A 22922-nucleotide genomic window follows, 5' to 3' on the forward strand; every position below is an offset into this window, starting at 1 on the left:
ACTGCCGCATGATCTCTGACATGCTGCATGGGACTGAAACCCTTGTCTATACATAAAGAAACATTTAAGATGCTCTGAGCTGAGATAATGCCTACTGAAAGTCCATGCTAATCAATACATTTACACCACTTTACACATGGAAAGAAAGAAGTATATTATCTTTCTTTACATTCTGTGCATAAAGGATGCTGTCAAAGTCAAAGCCAAAAACTCATCTCCAGTCATTCCCATACATTAAACAACAATAACAAACAACTGTCTCCACAAATACCTTCCGACTAAAGCAAATGAAGAAACCTCTATTCCAAACACAGCTATAAATTGTAGTATGAATCAGCATTGTTTCAGAAGTAAAAGTAGCCACTAAAATGGACTGGAAAACAAATCGCCCTTACAGGCTCTTTCAAGTTGTCCTGTTAGGTTGCAGGTAAGCATTATATGAAAGAATGACAAGCTAGCTCTCTTCTAAATAAACAGACTCGGTGATTAAAAGTAAGTAGAAATTGCAGTGTGTTTTGACGGAAAGACTCACACAGTAAGAGTGGAAGAACTACAATTTGCTAAGGAGGTGAGCTAACAAAGGAACCTTCCCTGCAAAGGAATTATTTTGTCATTGCAGAACTTTCAAATAAAGGGATGTACTGTTAGGGTACACAATTTATGTAATTCTGACAAAGTAAACTACTGAGGCTGAGTTGCATCCACAGACAATGATCATTTGTGCAAAAAATCTGACTCACATGATTCTGAATTGTCTAAATTACTTCAGTTACCAAAATTATGTGCAGAAATGTAGTAATTCTGTGCACAACTTTGATAACTGAGATAATTACTCATTTGTAGAAGAGCCACTTAATTTCCTCACGCAGTCCCAGAAGCTGCACACAAACTAGATTTGCAAATACATGTGTTAAGGGACATGCAACTCTGTCTCCAAAATTTAAACGTGGTCTAAACCAATTCACCCGAATGGACTCTTGGTAGCACTGTTCCATCTCCAAACAGGTTGTTCAACGTATCTGTATGATAGCTTACTATTGATATGGGATACTTAACTTATCAAAAAAGATGTTAAGAAGCACAGTCCCTTTCAAAGATGCCATGCTCAGACATTCCTTTCATTCTACAGTTTATCTAAGCATTACAGCTTTAAAGAACTGCTTCGAGTGGTCAATGACATAAGGATTTTTGGCAATTAAGGAACCTGCCCAATACCACTGGAAGAGAGGGTCAAATCCTGCCGTTCTTACTAAGTCAAAATCCCCACTGAATCTGACAGGAGTTTTGCTCAAGTAAGACTAAGGACAGCAGGATTTGGCTCACAGGATCATAGCGTCTGCCAAAGCAGTTGTACAGAACAAGGTTTATTCTTAGTAAGTATAATCCAATAAGAATATGTCTGTAGGTCCGTGATAGGCCTAATTTGCCCATCATCTCTCCACTGGTCTACGTTGTTCTTGGATTTTACCCTGATAGCTGTATACCTAAACCTGTTTTAAATTACCATCAAGCAATTTGCAAAAATTAGCCATTTATTAAAGCTGACTTTTTAAGTACCATCAAAACAAGATTGTATGGGACTATTTTAAAGTGGTTGCTTAACACAAAGTACTCTCCACTGGAGATAATATTTAGAAAGCATTACATTGATTTTATTTTAAAAGGTTATCTTGCTCAGAAGTCCATGGCATATTCTGTTATTCTTTCTTGGTGGTTACAGTGCACTACAATAATAAACTATGCAATACATGCACATAGAAGTGTATGAAGTGCACATAGTAGTGCACATGCTTTAGCAGCAATAGAAGTGCATGTCAGGCAACCAAGAATCGAGGAATTATGTCTTTTTCTAAGGCAGATGAATCACATTCCAGGTGAGAAAGCACTGTTCCTTGGAAACATTCTCTTATGTTTATCTATTTTTCAGTAACTTCAAATTGTAACTGATGAATCAAAACACCCAACATATACTTACAGTGACAGGCAGAGGTTCTCACATGCTTAGAAATAAGAGGGGTAGATTCCCCTTCTGTATGCCAGTATTTGCCTAGTTACAGCAACTTCAGTAGTAATACTGAAGATTTATGTTTAATTCAGAAGTAACCCTTTTGCCTGTCCTAATGGCATGAAGAATGAGCAAAAACAAGAAAAAGAGGGCACAATGTGCAGTTCTGGTCGAACTGGGAGAGACTAACAGTAGATAAAGAATGGAGGAAAGGAATTTTTGAAAATTCATGATGTAAAAGTGTGAAAGAAAATGACAGGATATTTTCTGATGACTATTCTATTAGTTGTCTACTGAAAGAGAGTGAATATGGGGGCACATTTTGCTGTACTCCAACTAAGACAAAATGTTCCAGAGAAGATGTACTACACATAGATAAACCTTGATTCCTTAGCTGTCATTTACATCTGTCAGGAAGAGCAAGTATACACGAAAATTGCCTTTACAATAACCGATCAGAACACTCACCTATCTCTCTTCTTTCCTGATTGCCCTACAATTGTTGCACGCATTTGCAGAGTTACGTATTGACTTGATCAGTCTTACCTTCTTTCAGCATGCCAACTTTTAGACACTTCATGAAGCGGCAGGCTTGGCAGGACTTGCGTCTGCGCTTTGTGATTTCACATTCATTTGTTGCTGGGCAGCTGTATTCTATGTTACCTGTAATAGAAAACACAGGAAAAAAGAGGTATTCAGAACCACTAAATAACCGATAAACTGGATATACAAGTACTCATGCAATTACCATTGTGCTTAATTTTGGAATATATGAAGAATAAACAATTCTTTAAAAAGGAAGCACCTTTGAAGTAAAAATAAAAAGCCAAATTAAATGACAATATTTTTGATATATGTATTTTTAATTTAGACAGCTATATGTAAAACAAACAACCAAACAACCAAAAATACCACCATAATTGATGAGAGTCTGCATCTGGGTCCGTACATGAACACATGGTCTCAAGCAAAATCCTTCGCATTTGTTATTCCTGCTGGTAGGATGTGAAGAGCTGCACACACCTGGGCTCCTAACCTGAGCACTCTGTTTCCTGTTGTTCACCACTTTCATTAGCCTTTCTTTGGACACAATAAGAGAAAGTGACTTTTGTGCTTTATTGCACAATCTGCTGGAAGAGGTTCTACAGAACTTCTCCCTTCAGAAGAGCAGACACAGTGTATCAGACAGTACTCAGCTACACTGATATCACTGCACCTAGCGCATCCTACAACTGCTTGGTCAGACCTCGTTGCCAGGGCATCTCCCCTCTCTCTGCTCTTCATACAGAGTTCTTGTACTGACAGGCATCAGAAACAGAATCATCCTTTGGAAGTTGTCAGAACAACGAAAACTGGGGGCGATGCTTGCCTCTGTCTCTTCCAACCCTCCTTAAGGCCTAGAACAAGCCACATCCTTAAACGTGAGCCCTCCGTGGCAAAGCACCGTTTCAATTTTTTATTACTGTTTCAAACATATTATTTATTCTCAAAAATAGAAGAAAAGCCTGAAAATGAATGCAAAAAACATGTATGAGTCATTTTCTTCACATTTTTTCAAAACACATCTTTGGGAATCCAAGTCCACATGAGAGAATATTTGTTCTCTTTTGTCCTGGTACCACTGCACTTTTCATAGAAAGCTAGAAAGCTTAGCTCAGCTTATTCATCTGCCTAGCCATGCATCCTATTGCCCATGACTACATTCAGTATGACAGACTTTGCAGCAGTCAGAAGTTTTATCAGGAAACTGACTTTCAAATACAGTATCTTCACCATCAGCCTGTCACATCTTGCTTTAAAGGTATTTCTTTACTTTCTAACCCTTTCCCCCTGTGATTAAGTGCATTAGTATCTTAATGAAAATGCATTCTGTTTATTGCCCTCTTGGGAAGCAGCAGGTCATCACACCAAATGCATAAATTGTCATCAGAGACAGTCCAAGCATAATTGCAATTTTGCTGCTCCATGTTTGCTGCACTCGGGGTCCGTCAAAGTCCCCTGAAACATGCGCAGGTTCTAATAATTAGCATAGAGCCTGCCTGGGACCACAGCATTGATGAAATATTTCAGAGTTAATCACACTTTGTAAACACTGATTTATATTGACTACCTTTCTCCAGACTGATGTCTCCTCATTAAATATCACATTAGTGGATTGCAGGATTGCACAAAGACTCAAATGCTCAGCAACTGCTAATTCAACAGGAAGTAATACTTAAACCACTTACATCTATTGAAAATGGGTTAAGTATTTATGATAAAGGACGTCTGCACAGTACAGTGTAAGTTCTGCTAATAAAACCAACATACTTTGCACAATCATCTCAGGCATTTGCAGGTATTATTCCTCCTAAACTCTGCTACAGTTTGAAGTAACAATGCTGGCAAATAAAATGGGTCTTGGCATGGCTAAATACAAACAGCTCTCACTGACAAAACTTAAACTTCAGTTTAGCCGCCTTCTCCTTCCTTAGCTCCTGAGAAGGAAGTCATTTAAGAAACTAAGGATATGCTGGGTAGGAAATTTGGCTGGACTTTTCCTGCAGACCTTCCTCCTGAAATGCATTAGCAAAGTTCGAACATAATACTTCTAGAAAGATGTGCAGGAAGGGATGTAAAGGGCAAGCTTAAAAAAATACATTATCTTCTCACACTCGAGTGAGGTATTTTCAGTAAAGCAGAACCACTATGCAGGAAGACCTTCAAAGGCTATCACAGATTTTGCCTAATTAACTTCATCGTGTTGTAGTAACGTATGTATTACCACCCTCAATTTAAAAAAAAAAAAAAAAAAAGAAAAGAAAAGAAAAAAGAAACAGGAAATCTTAAGTGTTTTGCACTAGATCAAAGACGATCTTTGCACAAAGTCAAAAATTACGTTGATCATAACTAAGATTAAGATTATGACACAGCACATCAAGTAGCAAAGCTTTGTACTGAAGCAAGAAGAGCACTTGCACTATTGACAAAGCCTTTGTGCAAAGGCACAGGTGACGAAGATACAGATGCCACCAAAAAGCAGTTTTGAAAACAAAACAAAACAAAAAAAAAATGAAAGCAGGGTTGCTTATTTCCCTAAGCAAACTCTTCCAATCCATATCCTGAAATTTCAGCTTTGTTCAAAACCCTGTGAACCATGGCAATGGTCTATAGTACGGTGCACATTATGGGCAGACAACATAATGGATTTTCTCCAAATGCCTGTCACCTAAGGAACTTTAAAATGAGCTATTATTCTCATCACTTCAATTCCAGAAACGTAGCTTAGACATCAAATCTCTTCTTATCAATTCAGGCTGCTTTACTTTAACGAATTATATTATACAGCAGATGTTAGGTCCTAATTTTTGATGCTAGAAAACAGCATTTTGGAAAAAAAAACTTGGAAGAAGTTGGAAAAAGCTCCTCCAATGAATGCAGTGGAATTACAGTAACTGGATATTGCTTCAACAAAGATCAGTGGCCACACTTGATTCTCCTGAAGTGTTTCATTATTTTAAAATATGGCTAGAGTGCAATAACAGTTCAAGGAAACGAGAAGTTTGTCATCGCTTCAGATATGAATGCAATATCTTATCAAATATTTGCATGGATAGACTTCTCCCTACTTTTAGTCAGTAAGCTTTCCTTAAAAAAAGAAAAAAAGAAAGAAAATTTGTAATTGATAGGTACATGAGTATATACAATACTAGAAATATGTTCTACCTAATGTTCTAAATATTAATTATTTTTGATTAAAAAAATTACTGTGTTGCAAGTCTTCAGAGCTCTCACAGTTTATTTACTTCCATATATCAAAAATAAACAAGTTAAGTGTTTAGTAATCTGTACTATCTCACAATTACATTACCCACAGATAATAATCTCAGATCTGCACTGTATTTCAATGAGAATGATTGAGAAGGAAATTCTGCCATTTACTTGCTTTTGCATGGTGCTAGAGGCTGAAACTGAGCAGCTAGCAAGAATCTAACTTGAGTTTGCCCAGTCCTGTCAACAGCTGGAGAGGTAGCCGTATTATATGATGAACAGGATCAACATGGCAGCTCTGAATCCTTAAACTGGGCTGACAAGAGCAATAGAGCAATTTATAATATCTCCTGGCTGGTTTTCAGAAAGGACTGGGCGCTGATTACTTATTTCAGAGTCTTTTGTACAATTAGTTTGCAGGCAATATAATTTTCTCACTTACTCCTTAATAGAATCTTGCAGCTTGCTGGCTGATAGAATAACAGTGGATATGTAAAACTCCTGCCTGAAGTGCCAGAGGATAATTTGTATATTCCTTTCAGTAACGTAATGGACTTCTACAGTTTGGCAGTTATGGGGCTGAGTAATGTAAATTAGCATGACGTTTGAAAATAAAAATATATGTCAAATCTTCACTCCCCAAACACATTGCACTTTGCTATAATAATACAATGGGATTTATGCCCGAGACCCTTTTCTCCCGCTATGCCTTGAGGAATATTTATTTTAAAACATTTGTTTTATTCTCTGAATTTATTAAATGTTACTATCTCGGCCACAAGATGTGAAAATTTTTCTAACACTTCAGGCCTATCAAATGGAACCAACTTACTAAAAATAATGCCATTTGATCTTAAAACAGCAAGTGAACTGCTAAAACTTTCACTGCATAACCTGTTCTCTGCTTTCAGATGCTTCAAACTGTAAGATCTTTACACACAGCTCAAGAACAAGTGGGCCAACATACCATTTTTTTTCATTTCACAGATCATGTTCCAAAGTTACTTGAATGAGATGTGGGGTCATAGTAAAACTGTAATTATATAGGGACATACTTAATGGTTTTACAAGCCAGGCAATTGACTGGACTCAGGTAAGATTCTCTGGACCATTTTGGCCACTGCTTGCACAAAAGTGACAGTGACGTGGGTCAAGTAGTTTTGGACCCTCGCAGTAACACGGGTTCAACCAAGAGGGGGCCACTGAGAACACAGTGCCTTATGCCTTGGCATCTCATCTCAGACAAAGCTCTTGTCATCAACAATCACAGATACCTGAAATGAGGAGCTGGCTGTAGATACTGGCTGCCATCTGTGGGACAGGCTGAAACAAGGGTCCCTTTTCCAGAAATATTGACAAGAATAGAAGCTGCAGACAGCAAATCTTAGTAGAAGCTTTATTTGCCTTTTCACACTGTGACATTTGACATTATAACACCAAAGATGCAAACGGATTGCTACGAGCTATTGGAATATGCCCAGGAAATCTCTGGAGAAGTGAAAGAGATGAGGAAGTCTGAGATGAAGGGTGAAAATGTGTTTGAAGGAGTACCCATGAGACCTCACAAGAGCAGAAGGAAGGGTGACAACATCAGTACTGAAATATTTATTGTGTGAGAATGCAGGTCCAAATGGAAAAAAAAAAAGGGGGGGGAGGCGGGCAATTAATTATTCCTTCAATGTGCTGATTTCTATGCTATAATCTGCTCATGGAATAGTATTTCAGTATTTATTTAGATTCAATAGTGTCCCATTTACCTCCCAAACTCTCTGAGTCTCTGTAACCTAGTATCTCTTTAAAAAGCGTTGTATTTAAAAATAAAGTGTTAGCAGAAGTTCCTATATCACTGGATTCAAGTCTTTCTGCAGTGAAGTTCACCCTGGATACCACTGTCATGCTCTGTTTTCCTGGATCATGTAATCAAAGGAACATACTTTTTGTGAACTGGTATATATGCAAACTCTGGAAAATGAAAGGTAACCATGATTATGGCAGTACTCCTTCAGGGAATTAATAAAAGACGGGTCTTAGTAAGAGAGTCAGGAGAATCCAGGCCAACACAGAGTGAGCAACACTGTGCTAGGTGATGCCATAAGTAATCCAACCAGAACAGAAAAAGATAATGTCCAGAGAAACTGAGGAAGGGCAGATGCTGACAGAACTGAAGAGAAATAGCCTAACTTTGGAACTAAGAACAAAGTAAAAACAGGTGGACTTAAATATGTATTTGATGTTTATAGGTCAGAGCAAAGCTGAACTTAGGAAAGTAAATATATTTTCTCTCAGGTCAAAATTTTAGTTCTTCTAGACTGTGGTCCTTATTTTGTCATCAAAACTCAACTGAATATAAGCATAAGTAAGTACTTCCACAAGTAACAGTTTTCATATTTTTAAGGTCTCAGAAACGGGATCAGGCTGGAATGAGGTTGAATTTGAACCTAAGCAAATTCAGTTTTATCCGACAAATCCTTAAATGGATTCACCTGATACTGTAGACAGCTCTATGAATTATAGACCTATGAATTCTGCTACATGTCATCTGGAGCTGATTAACCCTGAAGTTGATTGTATTCACAATTCTTCAGCCAGATGACTTCAGGAACAATATTGCACATGCAGTTACAAAACGTTTAAAAATTTGATTCCCAAATGTCTTTCCATTCAAAAACTCAAAAAAAAAAAAAAAAAAAAAAAAAGATAGGATCATATGAGTTATGCTTATGTCTCTGATGCTTGTGTTTTCTTTTCTGGTATAATAAGAAACTCAGGAAAAGCAGCCACTTTTTAAATAGCTCTAAAGTACAAGGTGGTATTTGACAGAAGTATACAGCCAGCTTAGAAGTACTCCATTTCAGATGAAATCACTACATTAAGTTGTTTAAAACAAGCCACTGTGTTATGTTACTGAATTATAGTCTACTTAGAATTTCTAAAATGCATTTTTATTGCTTTTTCTTTCATTCCTAGAAAACAACATGAATGGAGATTTAAAACAGTAATGTAAAGGTGATGCCAGTTGGTCTGACTACATGATAATTTTTTATCAGATGCTTATTTTAGATAGATAGGTGTCCAACATCATAAGAACACCATAATTTTCACTATGCAACTGATAGTGGTGGGTGCTGAACGCTATTTGTAAAGCTCCAAGTACCTTTGGTCCCCACTGGAATCAACCACTATTTTCAACAGAAGTCAAGGGAATTTAGGTTCTCTTAAAAAGGAATCCACAGCCTGAACACCTGTCCACCCAACCTGCCTTTCTCCAGAACTGATTCCCCGCCACCTGGGAGCCACTGAAGAGCTGTCCAACCGAGAAAGACTGAACAACCTGAATTTCGTCCCTGCTGATATTATACCTAGGCCAATTCTGTATAACTTTCCAAGGCAACAAGGAAAACTGCCATTGTTTGCCTATGAACAAAGAGAACATCTCAGTCTCTAGTTTTTAAAAAGCACTTCCACAGCAGTTTGGAGAAAAAAAAGCTATAGTAGTACTAAAATAAATTGCTTGATAGCTGAGACCTCACATGCATTTAGTTTCAACCTAGACAGAGCCTCATAGTTTGGGCTGGAAGCTTTCAGAAGATTGTTTGTAACAAATAGAGATTCATGGCAATGATACATAGCATCATACCCGTTATTATTCATTAACCACATCTCTCTGAGGATTTCTGATGTATTTGAAATAGCCATGCACAGATCAGGATCCTCACTCTTATTCCCTAATAATCTAAATACAGCATATAACGTACCAGGCCGTAAGGAAAGCAGAGACAGTAAAAAGGATAGGGCCATCTGTATACTTCTGTCTCTTCGGTTCTCGGGTTTCGGTGTGTTTATATTTTATTGTCTCATCTTGTTTGGCTGCCATAGTTACACAGTGACATTACGATAGGATGAAAAGATGTGTTGGAAGTACTTGCTTGCTAGTTTGCTAGTCAAGTTTGCTAGTTTGCTAGTCAAGTTTGCTAGTTTGCTAGGCCCGTATGCACAGAGAAATCAGAGGGAAAGGGAAGATCTATCACTGCTTGCTTAAAATATTCTTTGAAAGAAATGCTGATGCACAGACTTCTACTTATATAAGGAAGGCAAATGATTTAATCAGGTAATGATGGATTCAGGTGACATTTAGTGTGAGGTTCACTGGAGGGCTGCCATCTTTGCACCAGAGCCAAGGTCCACAGACTATTGCACTCAGATGCAAGCCTCCACCCTACCTTTCTATAAAAACTAACCTTAGCTACCAGTAAAGATGCTGAAAAGCCATAAAGTCTTGCTTAATTTGCTTTCATTTCCTCCACAAAAATGATGTGCAGAATTATTACAGGAGTCAGCTTTGAGAGATGTAAATTAACCTTCGGAAGCCACTTTGGTCATATGCAACTTTGAATCAAACTTTATGCTGCTCATTTTAAATGTCAGTTTATCTGAATTTACATAGCTAGGTCTAACTTCCTGATTAAAAAACAAACAAACAAACAAAAAAAAACAACAACAACTAACATATTGCTAGCATATTTACTGTAAAGTGTTTGCAGATTTACAGATAAACACAGGTAAACATTGTAAAGAGGGTTGAAAAACCTAAAGAGATTAAAAGCAACTCTTATAATCAAAAAGGTGAACAAAGCACTCCTAGACAGGAACTGCTTTATCTAGCTCCTAGCATGGGCAGGCTTTGAAGACCACAGGAACTACCTTATGGCAGAACTGTAGAGCTGAAGACTTTTAGGTAATCAGCATAAAATGAAATGGCAGATTTGATCTAGTTCACATAATGGTGAGGTGACCAAAAGACAAGTATTTCCAAGATAGAACATGTCTTGTTTGTGTTAGGAGATACCAACAGGCACTGACTCTCGGGCATAAAGCTCTAAAATAAGACTGAGGGTACGACTGTAGTAGGGCTTCTTACCACCTGTGCTTTACCTACGCTGTGTATAAATGGACTTCTGTCTCAATAATGTTCAACCAGTTTTCCCTGAAAAATAAACAAAAGAACCAAAGCCCTGGAAATACAAGGACTAGTGAAATATTTTAGCTTTTGTGGAATAAATTCAAACACTGTCCAAGGGGGAAAAAACAAACAAACAAAAAAAAAAAAGCTGTGACACTTTTGCAACATCACCTTCTTACCAAGAAGGCAATATATCAATACCAAGGGCTTTTCACACTGCCTTTTCATGCTAGTTTGAAGACAATAATACTGAATAGTCCAAAGACAATAATCCTTAAGAGCTGGAAGAAAGCTGTCTCAATGGAGGCTATTATTTTAGAGAGAAAAAGGCTAAAGTAAAACAAAATAGCAAGCTGTTTTTAAATTAACTCCCATCATCCTTATACTGAAAGCAAAAGTACCCTTTCCATCCACTTACAGGAACATTTAAGTAAAGCACTGAGTAATTACATATTATTAATGCAAAATATGTACTTACTAGCCTTTATGATAACTGAGCAAATAAAAATGATGAGAAACGTATTTACACTAAATATTCACTTCAAAATATATAGTAAGCGCAAGACAGCTGGCTGCAGACTCTTGTGTTCAGCACAGAGGACAACTGAAAATCCTTTTTTTTTTTTTTTTCTTTTAAATGAAAGCTTGGAGTTTTCAAGATAATACAGTACACAGCAAAAACTGTGGAGAGACCCTAAAAATCAATGGCTCTGTAACTATTTTTAGTTCTTGCTATTTTCTACTGTCCCTGATGCTAAGCCACTTTTGGGGAGATTTGGCTGTGTATGTTTCTGAGAGACATTTGCAATCAGCCATCATGTAAATTATCCCAGAAGCAAACAGAGCTGCAGCTGAGTATGAGGCTGAGCAGAGGACATCCAGTTCTCTCAGTCCCATATGTCACAAGAGGGGGCAAAGCATCATTACATTTTGCTATGACCTAGGACGACAATGACTTTGTATACTCAGCTGGGATTTTTGGTTTAAAACAACAACAAACAAACAAAGTAATTTCTTGTTTTTATTGATTTCTTATCAATTTTTATCATAATCGATACATTCTTTACCACAGCACCAAATTTCCATATTTGTGTGCTATGTTAAAAAAAAAAAAAAAATCAGAATAGAAAAAACCTCTCTTGTAATTCAAGGGAGGGCTCATTTACTTTTACTTTGAAAAAAATTACCAGGCATTGCAAGAGGCACAAAGGAGAAGACAAGAAAAGCATCAGCCAGGAATGGACGTTTTTAGACTAGATTGCTATCTAGTCTAAAGGTACTTAGAATCTTCATTACCCCTTAAAAATACGTGTATAGTCCAAACTAGAGTGAAAAGCACTTCTTATAAGGGGCTACTAGGTATCCCACGATGTACTACTTCAACTACTTCACTTCAGTCTTACATAAGATGTCAGTGGTGCACAGACACTGTGCTGGCTCTCTGAACAGCTGCCTGTGGCTTGCACCTACTGAGATCTGAAAAGGCTTCTTTGAAATGGAAAGAATGGAAAGAATCCCATTGACTTAGTGGAAAGGACACCAGGCCTGACGTGAACACAGATTTGCTTCACAGTCTAACTTTGTCAGCACAGCCTTGCTCTCCCAGAAGCCAGGGCAGTTTTGCCAATGACCTCAACAGAAGTTGCACTTCAGTTCTACAAGTCTGTGCTAAAGCAAAAAAGGTTTGGTAAATCAAACACATTCTTTTTCACTGAATCTACAATAAATTACCCATCACAAGTAAAGCATTAGGATTTCAAATAAGCAACTCTTTTAGCTAAGATAAGCTATTCTTGCATAAGAATAGTTACAACATTTGATTCTCTTTTTACTCTGCTCTACTCTTCTGTATTTATAAATTTCTCTTTTCTTTTTATCCTGTTTTCTTGTTTGCACTTACTCAGATATCAACCTGTTTTAAATACAAGCAGAACAAGAATGTGAGATGAACCAGGAAGGGAAAAAGCAGGGGAGACTGACCTCTAGGAACAGGAACACAGACTAAATTCTGTCGTTTACAGAAAACAAGGCTCAGGGGAATTCTTCATGCAAGCTCAAAAGGTAAATATTCAAAACATAAGGAGTAGCTTTTTCTTGTATACATCGTCACCTACCACAAACGATGGTTCACCATCGTAAGTAGGATTCACCAAAGCAAGCAGCTTCTGTTATTTCGGATGGTATCTGAAAACTCTCAAACCTGTGTGACAGCTGAGTCAGCACCATTACAGAAGAAGCTACCATGACATTACGATGGTACATTGTTCCTATTCTTAGTTTCTTCATTATTGCTTTTCCATTCAATGCCTGTGTTTGCCTCACTGCATTTTTTTTTTTTTTTTTTTTTTGGTCTTTACAACACTGTCACCTGCTGATGCAGCTAGTGCTCTAGCCCTACTGAGACTTTTTGCGCAGCTGCCAGTTCTAACTTGAGCTGTGTGGCCAAGTCCAGGTTGCTAATCCGGAGAATGACGTCTCTGTCTTGTGCTTCCATGCCTAGAAGCTTGCTGTCTGCGGTGTGGTGTAAAATTGCAAGCTATCTATTACTGCCAGAAGTCAATACTTCATTCAGTTAAAGGTTTTGTCGCATTTTTTCATGCTCAGAATATGACTAAAATAATTGTGCATTAATTCAGTTCTATAGGATAGCTATTACACAGCAATTAAATACCATTTATAAAATCAAAGTTTCTAGTTGAAGTTGCCACTTGAAGTTTAGCAGACAGAAATACTGTCTGCTAAAAAATGTTTCACTAGGAACATTTTTGGAGTTTTCCTGAAAATGTTCTTGAAGGTCAAGTGAAATCAGCTACTTTTTTTTTTTAAATTAGTTTTTGACTTTTTCAAAAACAGACTTGAAATGAACATATTGTTTCTGCACATGCATTCATTTTACTTATGAACCTACACCACTAGGAATCTCTGAAGTTATGTTTATTTACTGATTGCAAACTCTGTAACAGTCAGCCCCATTACAAGCACTGAACTCCAGTGTTTCTTTTTAGTGGCTATACAGCCATCACGAAATGGGTTATTTCATGCTGATAGAAGGCCCAAATCCCCTAAGATTAAACATTTTCTACATTTACAACAATTAATTAAGGGGAATAAAATGAATATTTTTATTGACAAATTAAAACAACTCTTAGCAATTGCTAAATTAAATAAAAACATTAATTTCCTTTATTAATTTTATATGAAATACAGAAGTACTATATTTAAAAAACTTGGACTGACTGTTTCAAATTTGGGGCTACATGAAATTATGAACTGAAAATAACTCTCCTTAGTACAACTCATTTCTAATAAGAAAAGCATACCACCACACTGCCTTCGCTTTCCTGAGAATTCCAGGTGCTCAACACCTATGAAAATCAAGCAGGTTTTATTGAGGAGCTTAAATTTGGACTTAGCAACCTAATTTTAGTCACTGAAGTTGGAATTTAATTTAATGTGACACTATATTCCTGTACAGGCCAAGCTTGGCCTCATGTTCTTTAAATAAAACACCTTCAATTTTACTTGAAAGGATGATACCTAAATGAAAGTAGAAGGTTATTTTGTCTCCATTGGTTCTGTAGCTAGAACAATTTGCATGACCGTTTATCCCATTCATACTAATTCATGCCAAAATATGTGGCATATTTGTAACATGTATCAAGAACAGATTAGTAATACAAAGTACTGGACAGAGACCAAAAGCTGCCAACTTACTCTCCTTAAAATACAATCTTAGAGGCATTTGGTGAACTTTTAAGGCCACAGTATATTGTATAGCTGAAAGGACACTTATTAATACACTGAAATGCACAAAATACTACAGCAGTACATTTTGTACCTTTTTTGAAATTTACTAGTGCATTGCCATAAACAAACTTTTTTGTAACAATCTAAGTATGGTTGTGATTTAGCTAGGAACAAAACCTAAGCACCATCTGTATGCGCCACAAGGTGTGCTCAAGAGGTATTCATGAAAACCTTTGAAAATAATCTTTTTTTTTGGCAGCATTTATGAGAATACATGAGGAACTCATACAGAAAAAAGAACAATGTGCACTGGATGGCTCCACTGTTCTTCTATTTTTGACAGACCATGACTGCTTTGAGAAACCTGCCAGAGAAGGGAACAAGCATCTTTGGTCACAGGCTTGCCAAGCTGTTCAAGTGGACTTTAAAGTTGCTGGGGGAAAAGAATCTCTGTTCACCCCACTCCTCCCAGTTTGATGCCAGTGTCAGCAATAGATGCCCAGAGCTTGGAGAAAGGTCATGGGTCAGCAGGAGAGCACCTGCAGAGCAGCACAAGGAAATTCCAGCCACTCCAGCCAGTAAGGCATCTTCATCAGGGGTCCAACTTTAAATGCCTCTACGCAAATGTACGTAGCATGGGGAATAAACAAGAGGAGTTAAGAAATGTCTGCATACCTGCAAAGTTGTGACCTCACTGGCATTACAGAGATGTGGTGGGATGGCTCCCGTGACTGGAGTGTTGGAATGGAAGGATACAGGCTCTTCAGGAAGGACAGGCAGGGGAAACAAGGAGGAGGCGTTGCCCTCTATGTCAGTGTGCATGGAGCCCTGCCTAGGGATGGATGAGGAGCTGACAGAGCATGTATGGGTCAGAACTAAAGGGAGGGCAGGGACCAGGACAATATAGCTAGAGTCTATCACAAGACACCTGACCAGGAAGAATGAGCTGATGAGATCCTCTACAGACAGACAGATAGAATCAGCCTCACATTTACAAGCCTTGACCCTCATGGGGGCCTTCAACCAACCCAGTATCTGTAGAGGGACAAAGCAGTAGGATACAGGCAACCCAGGAGGTTTCAAGAGTGCATTGATGACAACTGCAAGTGACAGAGGAGCCCAGGAGGAGAGGTGCTATGCTAGACCTTGTTCTCGCTGACAATGAGGGGCTGGTAGGGAACGTGAAGCTCAAGGGCAACCTTAGCTGCTGTGACCATGAAATGGTGAAGTTTAGGATCTTGAGGGCAGCAGGGAGGGTTCTCAGTAAGCTCACTACCCTGGACTTGAGAGCAGACTTTGGCTTCTTCAAGGATCTCCTTGGTAGAGTACCATGGGACAAACTCCTAAGTGGAAGAGGGGCCCAAGAGAGATGGTTAACATTGAAGGATCACCTCCTCCGAGCTGCAGAGCGATGCATCCCAACAAAGAGGAAGTGAGACAAAAATGCTAAGAGGCCTGCATGGTTGAACAAGGAGTTCCTGTGTAAACTCAAACACAAAAAGGAAGCCCAAAGGTAGCCTGGGAGGAATACAGAGAAATTGTCTGAGCAACCAGGGATCAGGTTAGGAAAGATAATGCCATTTTAGAATTAAATTTGGCCAGGGACATCAAGAGCAGCAAGAAATGCTTCTAGAAGCACGTCAGTGATAAAAGGAAGACTAGGGAAACTGTGGGCCCTCTCCAGAAGGAAACATGAAACCTGGTTATCCAGGATATGGAGAAGGCTGAGGTACTCAATTCTTTTTGCCTCAGTCTTTGCCAGCAAGAGCTGTAACCACATAGCCCAAGCCACAGAAGGCAAAGGCAGGGACTGGGAGAATCAAGGGCCACCCACCATAGGAGATTAGGTTTGAGACCATCTTAGGAACCAGAAGGTGCACAAGGTCATGGACATGATGGGATGAGTCTGTGGGTCCTGAGGGAACTGGCAGATATAAGGAAGAAATTCTCTACTCAGAGCATGCTGAGGCACTGGAACGTGTTGTACAGAGAAGCTGTGGATGCCCCATCCCTGGAACTGTTCAAGGCCACGTTGGATGGGGCTTTGGGCAGCCTGGTCTATGGGCAGGTGTCCCTGCCCATGGCAGGGGTGTTGGAATTAGCTGCTCTTTAAGGTCCCTTCCAAACCAAATCATTCTATGATAATCAAAATAAATGTAATAGTGATCTTAACATGACATAAAGAACTCGCACTGAACCCCCAAAGCTGCTTTTTCATGAGTAGCATCTGTAGGACCAAATACTATAAAGAACGAAAAGGTACGATTTGAAGTTTTAACAGCATTTAGTCAAGGATTGTACTATTTCACTTTGAACAAAAGAAAGAAGTTTATAGAATTACCAACCTTGAATTGTCCTCTTGAAGAAAGCCTTGCAGGCCTCACAGGAAGCCACTCCATAGTGGTACCCTGATGCAATGTCACCACACACCAAACACAGTCTTTTGGGCATCGAGTTCAGCATATATTCACACTTGGTCTGTGAATCTTCAGCAATGGTACTGGAGCAGTCATCATACCGTTTCCTGACTGGCCCGTTGCCCCCAAGCCCTGTGGCCGAAGGGTAGAGGGGAGGTGAGTCTAGCCCGTTCTGATGTCCATTCATGGTGGAACTGTAGCTCCCGCTGGCGTCTGAGGAGCCACCGGGGCTGTGGTGGTTGATGCTGTCCGTCAGAGAGGCAGGGCTCGACGGCTCCGTCTTGATGTACGACGAACAGTTAGAATCAATGTGTCGATCTTTGCTTGACATTCTGCAGAGAAGCCTGTAGTGGGGAGAGAGAGAAAGAAGAATCTGTGTATTAAAGACAATGCTCTTTCCGGCTGCTCTGGAAGGGTTAGGGACTGCACATCATTCATTCATTAGTCAATACCTCTTGTTCTACATGAAGGTAATCAGCATAAGGGCATGACAGAGCTTTGTCAAAGCTACAGACAGGCAGTAAACAAAAACTTTAAAGAGACCAAACCCGTCTGTTGTCCCCTCTACCTGCCCTCTAGTCTATGTGTCAACTTCAAATCAGATCTAAATTCTGAACTTGTCATCCATGAGTCACAAACTTCAAATATACTATTAGATTATCACACTATTACATTTCTTCCTTTTTCCATTAGTGCCTTCCCCCCCCGACCCCCCGTAAATTCTATCATTATCAGGAACAAGTATTTCCAGGTTTGATCACATAAATGTTCTCGGCTGTATTTAATATTTGTCAGCACACTTCAATAAAACACGTATCCATCATCTATTCAACTGATATTGTAGAGCAAGTCTTCCACAAGCTTTTCTTTGTCTTTATGAATATTGCTTTATTATATATATATATAGCTATTTAGTAACCGAGCAGCACATCAACTGGGGACTCTAACAAATAATTAAGGCTGGACTCCATTTTCACAAAATCTAAGTGAAATGATTCATCAGCTCTGGCTGCAATTACTTTCTAGCCATTATCCTCAGACTAACCAGTAATAACTATGCCAGTATCCCATATATCTGCAGCTCTATAGGATCTGACATTTTACGCGTTCCATTCTTGGATTAAAAAGATGTATTAGAAGGAATTTTAGATATAACTTTTGTCTTTCAGAAGGTGAGATTCTGTCTTACTTCTCAGTTCTCACCTTTTCAGAATTATGTATCTGAAACAATAATAAAACATCTGATCTAGTGCTATCTAGAGGAAGAAAAAAACCTCCCTTGTCTATTCCGTCCCCAAGTTCAATGTTACTTATAAATGCATTTCAGGACAAATAAAGAACAAAAAAAATAATCAGAAAGCTGTGAAAATGATGCTATCTTTGTTTTCTACTGCTGTGATTATGAGACCACAGTTCCAAATGGCCTACCTAGCATTTTCCTGACAGTACCCTCTGAAGCTGGCAAAGTATTGAGATGCTGACAGTTATGAGCATCTCTCTAGAAATATTTTCAGCAGAAATGCAACTCCATAAGGCCACCACCTGGAGCTATAGATGAATATTTTCAAAGCAAGAATGTGAGTCAAGACAATCTGACTTAAAGTAACTTTCTCAAGTCAGTTTTAAGATCTTGTCACTTATTCACCTTTTTAACATGTTAAATAATATATATACACAAACATTTATATAAAAGTATCTATCTAAAAATTTCTACTTCAAGCTCTGGAACCAAATTCACCAATGGAAAACAGACAGAAGTACAGAGAGTTGGCTTCTTTTCCAGTGAGGGTAACCAAGATCAAAGCCTGACCTTTCATTTCAAGTAACTGCTTAGGATAAGATCTACCCTAAAATCATTGCCCATTGGTCTAATTTAGGACCTTCCAACTGTTGCAAATTTTACTGTCAAATGTTGTTGAAAATAACTATGTGTAAATTTGGGAAATGGCCAGATTGGTGTACAGAAATCCTACCCTCCAAACTTAAAATCAGTACATATTTGAGAAGGTGGAAGGAACATGCTGTCTGGTGTCAGCAAATAAACCAAGGAAACGGGAAGGTTAAAGCTGTGAAAATATCTTATTACACTGGACCACCTGCTTGTGTTGTCCTTTCCTCAAGAACTGGAGGGGGGGAAATCCCCTTGCCAGCCTGCAGTTGCGTGTGCCTTTTCTTCTGCATCTGCTGCCTTGTAGCCGTCACTGTTAATGAGTGCTGTAATTAATAGATAGCTCTCTCTTGTCTCTCTACTTGCACTCTGGGCTAAGCACTTTTCTCAAGTCAACATTTGAAAGAAAGCGGGTCAGCACTGACTTACAGCAGCTCTGCGAATTCCTTTTAATTTAGAGCACTTACACCACCACTCCACTTATTACCTTATAATTACTGGACCGCTCTCACATACATTATGATCTTAGACTAGAGTTAGAAGTTATTAGGGTACTAAAACATGGTGTCGCACTGTCTCTCTCCTCTTTTTTGACACTGAATTTTATACAGCCATGACTAAAAATATCAATCAACTTTCACATTCCACCTACTTATTTTTTATATTATTTTTCTACACACTAACACTGAGATCCTTTTATTGAATAAACAGGTAGCTGGTTTTCTTTTTGTCTCCATTCTTTTTAAACTCCATAGATTAAGTCTCAAAATAAAGCAATAGGGGTCCATTACCTACCATCTATTGTACCCAGCTTGATGGCACACTTGTCTCTCTAAACCTCCCACTGCTGACTTTTTTTCAGTCTTTGAGATTTTATTTTATTTTTTTGAGATCATTATTTTTTTCAATAACGAGCTCTAACGTCACCCTTCCCTTCCCAGAAAAATCATTTGCAATTAATTAGTTGTCAAAACTCATGTTGTTTTAGCCAGTGCTATAGCGGCCATCTCCCACTCCAAGCAGTCAGAACCAAAACACAACTGCAGTTCTGCATGCATGAAAACCTGATCAGCAGCGTTGCTTAGGCTGAAGCCAGTTTGCTGATGCTTCTGAAGCTGCAGTTTCTAGTGCTAACCGAGATACAGCTGCTTTTGGTCATGGCTTAAACAGCACAAACCGGATTCGTACATACTGGCAAAGCACAAATTCAGTTAAAACATTAACCATTCCATGGAAAAAAGAAAACGGCCCCTGGTTCTGAGAACAGAAACTTTTCAACCTTCACCCCCCCTCAAAGAACGGGAACCAGGGTGAGGGCTGTGTACAAGCTGTGGGTGGGCACCAGGCACCTACCGCTCCCGTTCCTTTGCCACTGTGCCACATCTGAAGGAAAGGAATTCAAGAGCCATCTTACGCGGATGGCAGGTGGGACCACCAGCAAATTATCATGCTGAACATTTGGAATAATGCCTAAGCTAGATCTCTGTAAAATCCCTCCCTCAGTTCCCTCCTAATTACTACTTAGCTCGTTCCACTGAAGAATTCCTAGACACCATTGCATTATAGTCTAAAACTACAGTTGGAGCTTAATTCTCTCTTCCTCTCTGTGTCTGAAATTCTACAGCTCTATTATTCAAGCCTGAAATATTCACAACTATCTATAAATTCAATTGTCAGCCGGTGGGTTTTATTCTAGACCTCACTTCAATCTAAAATTAGAGGCACTAAAATTCACATTAACTCTAAGAGGAATGTAGTGAATAAGACTTTATTTCAAAAGAACACCTTTTTGTCAGAAAGAGCTATTTTCAAAATGATGGCTTTATCTGCATTCAAAGAGAATAAGCCCAATTCCACATTGTGCTGTTAATGCAAAATTTTTAGGTCACATTGGATTAATAAAAATCTAAATTTAGTTAAGGTTTATGAATAGAAATAACATGTGTCATATAAAAACGTACAGTATTTATTTTAAAGCCTTGGTGGGGTTGTTTTTTTTTTTCTTTACTATATTTTAAGTCATATAAAAGGCACCACCATTTGTGGTGGGTTACTCTCACGTAAATTTGCTAACAACTTGGAGTTCTCGGGTAAACTTTCCTTTCAGTAACTACAGGGAAAGTAGCTAACTGGCTCTAGAAGCATTTCCATGCCCAAACACAGAAGAAACTACACAGGGTGCTGCAAGTTGCTAGTAATAGGTAATATATAGCACAACTCTTCATATCTGTAGTAAATTTACCTCACAACTTCTTCTTATGACTATGACCCCAAACCAGTCACTGCTGGCAGAAAGGTACAATGACAGAGTGCTTCAAAATACAACTGCTTTAAAATGGTCTTAAACAATACGGAATAAATTGTATGCTATGTGCTTACGAAAGGTTGAATATATTAAGAATTTATTAATGCAATCACATTCGTACTTCCATCTACCTGCCACATTGCTAATGATATTGACAGCGCTGACACTGGCTAAATCAGTATCAATATACAAATAGAGTGCAAAAATTAACCACATCTGATTACAGCATATGGCCTTAAAAAAGAAAGCCTTCCTATTCAAGCCGTGAGAAGGTTTTTATATTCAATTCACGCATACAATTGGTTCAGAAAATTATTTTTCCCTCATCTTCCTTGTTATCAATACCTAAAGGAGGTCAAAAAAACAAGCAGATACTTCATAATCTGTGAGCACATTTCATGTTTGCTTTTCAAGAATGAAAAGCTCTGCTTACAGCATCATTCGCTATTTCAGAGCTGCGCTGGTGGCTTCAGTGAGAGTAGTAATTAGTCAGAATAATTAGAGTGAACACCTTTATTACAGACCAACACAAAAGCCCCCTTTTACCTGCACACAAAGTTTTCAATTCTTTTCCTGAAAAGAGAATTGCTCTATTTCCATAAATGCCAGAATAGGTTGTTATCAGTTGACGTTTTTAGTGACAGCTTCTACGTGGGAGCATCAGCAAGGCAGGTGTTATTATGCACACATAGCTGCTTTGTACATTAACAGTGCCATCCATCTGATTTTCCTCCAACACATTCCTCTAACTCACATGTGTGTAGACCAAAAACGTCTTAACTTGTTATCCTCATCCTTTAGCTACGAGAACCAATGCATAAAAGAAAGTCTTGGACTAAATTACATGGGAAGCCTATAGCAGAATCGGGAATGGAACCCAGCTTTGACCATGAAGACTACATTTCCTCTCAAATACAGCGCTTATTTTCGTATCATTTCACACGTCTGCACCAAAAATCAATAGAGAGCAGTGAGACACGTTCCAGTGATTCCCCATACCTGTGGCTTTAAATGTAAGAAGAAAGGATATTAGCGTGGAAAGGAACGAAAGCATTGTTTCTTGCACTGATACCCATGACACCTCAAGACTTTCACCATGTCCTGTTGAAGACTGAGTAACAATCTCAGCTGAGCTGCTTTACATTGAGCATTTTTTTCTGCTTCAGCTAATTGCACTCTAGTAAAGTGGCAAAATGTGAATCACTTAGTAGGAAAATGGGCACCAGCTGCTATTGTCAGAGAATGGAGATGCAGAAGAAAAGGAAAGTGACTGAATGAAGTGTCATGTCAGAAATCAACGGTGCAACGTGTGATTTGAGAAAACATGACTACTTTACAGAGACAGGGTGTCATTATGGCATCACAGTAATACGATGCTTTGACAACTGCTGGGTCTAACATATCATCATTGCATTAAGGTGCACTGGCTTAGTTGGGGGAAGGAAAAGAAAGGATTTCTTCTTTTAATAAGAAATATTGCAAGGTCTGCTTGGTTAACCTAGTAGATGAGATCATTAATTGCAAAGTATTGCTAATCTTGTTCCGTGCATGCACAAACAAAACTGTCAGTACATATTTATCTTTGTTAATAAACACATATGTATAACCATGTAGTAGAGATTATTCTGTGCAAAACAGAACAGCTGTAGTTTTCTATATATTTTTAAAATTTCATTATTTTCTGCAATTTCTTCTTTTGCTCATGTTCTCTTGAAACCTCTACCACTTCAGCTTGGCAAGGGAAAGCAAAGCAAGCCTATGACTTTTTCCAGAGCAGCTGTCATAGCCACTAGCAGCCGGAACAGAAGAAGCAATGCTTGAAGCCATCACATTGCTACCAGCAGTGGCCT

The 22922-nt window shown here is 38.6% G+C and overlaps 1 protein-coding gene across 30 annotated transcripts in view; it reads right to left on the reverse strand.

Moving 5' to 3' along the window:
- ESRRG (estrogen related receptor gamma) overlaps positions 1 to 22922 on the reverse strand; it is a 404916-nt gene that overhangs the window by 112388 nt on the left and 269606 nt on the right. For 22 of the 30 annotated variants that reach the window (XM_084512426.1, XM_084512434.1, XM_084512429.1 and 19 more), the window contains 2 exons: positions 16808 to 17223; positions 2552 to 2668 (listed from right to left, as the gene is read on the reverse strand). In XM_084512426.1, the coding sequence (XP_084368552.1) occupies positions 2552 to 2668; positions 16808 to 17223 (533 nt within the window). Of the gene's footprint in view, positions 1 to 2551; positions 2669 to 16803; positions 17224 to 22922 lie in introns of all 30 variants that reach the window. The other 8 variants (XM_084512445.1, XM_084512446.1, XM_084512440.1 and 5 more) reach the window with 1 other exon arrangement.

The sequence above is a fragment of the Aythya ferina genome (assembly GCF_964211825.1).
Source record: "Aythya ferina genome assembly, chromosome: 3".
Classification (NCBI taxonomy): domain Eukaryota; kingdom Metazoa; phylum Chordata; class Aves; order Anseriformes; family Anatidae; genus Aythya; species Aythya ferina.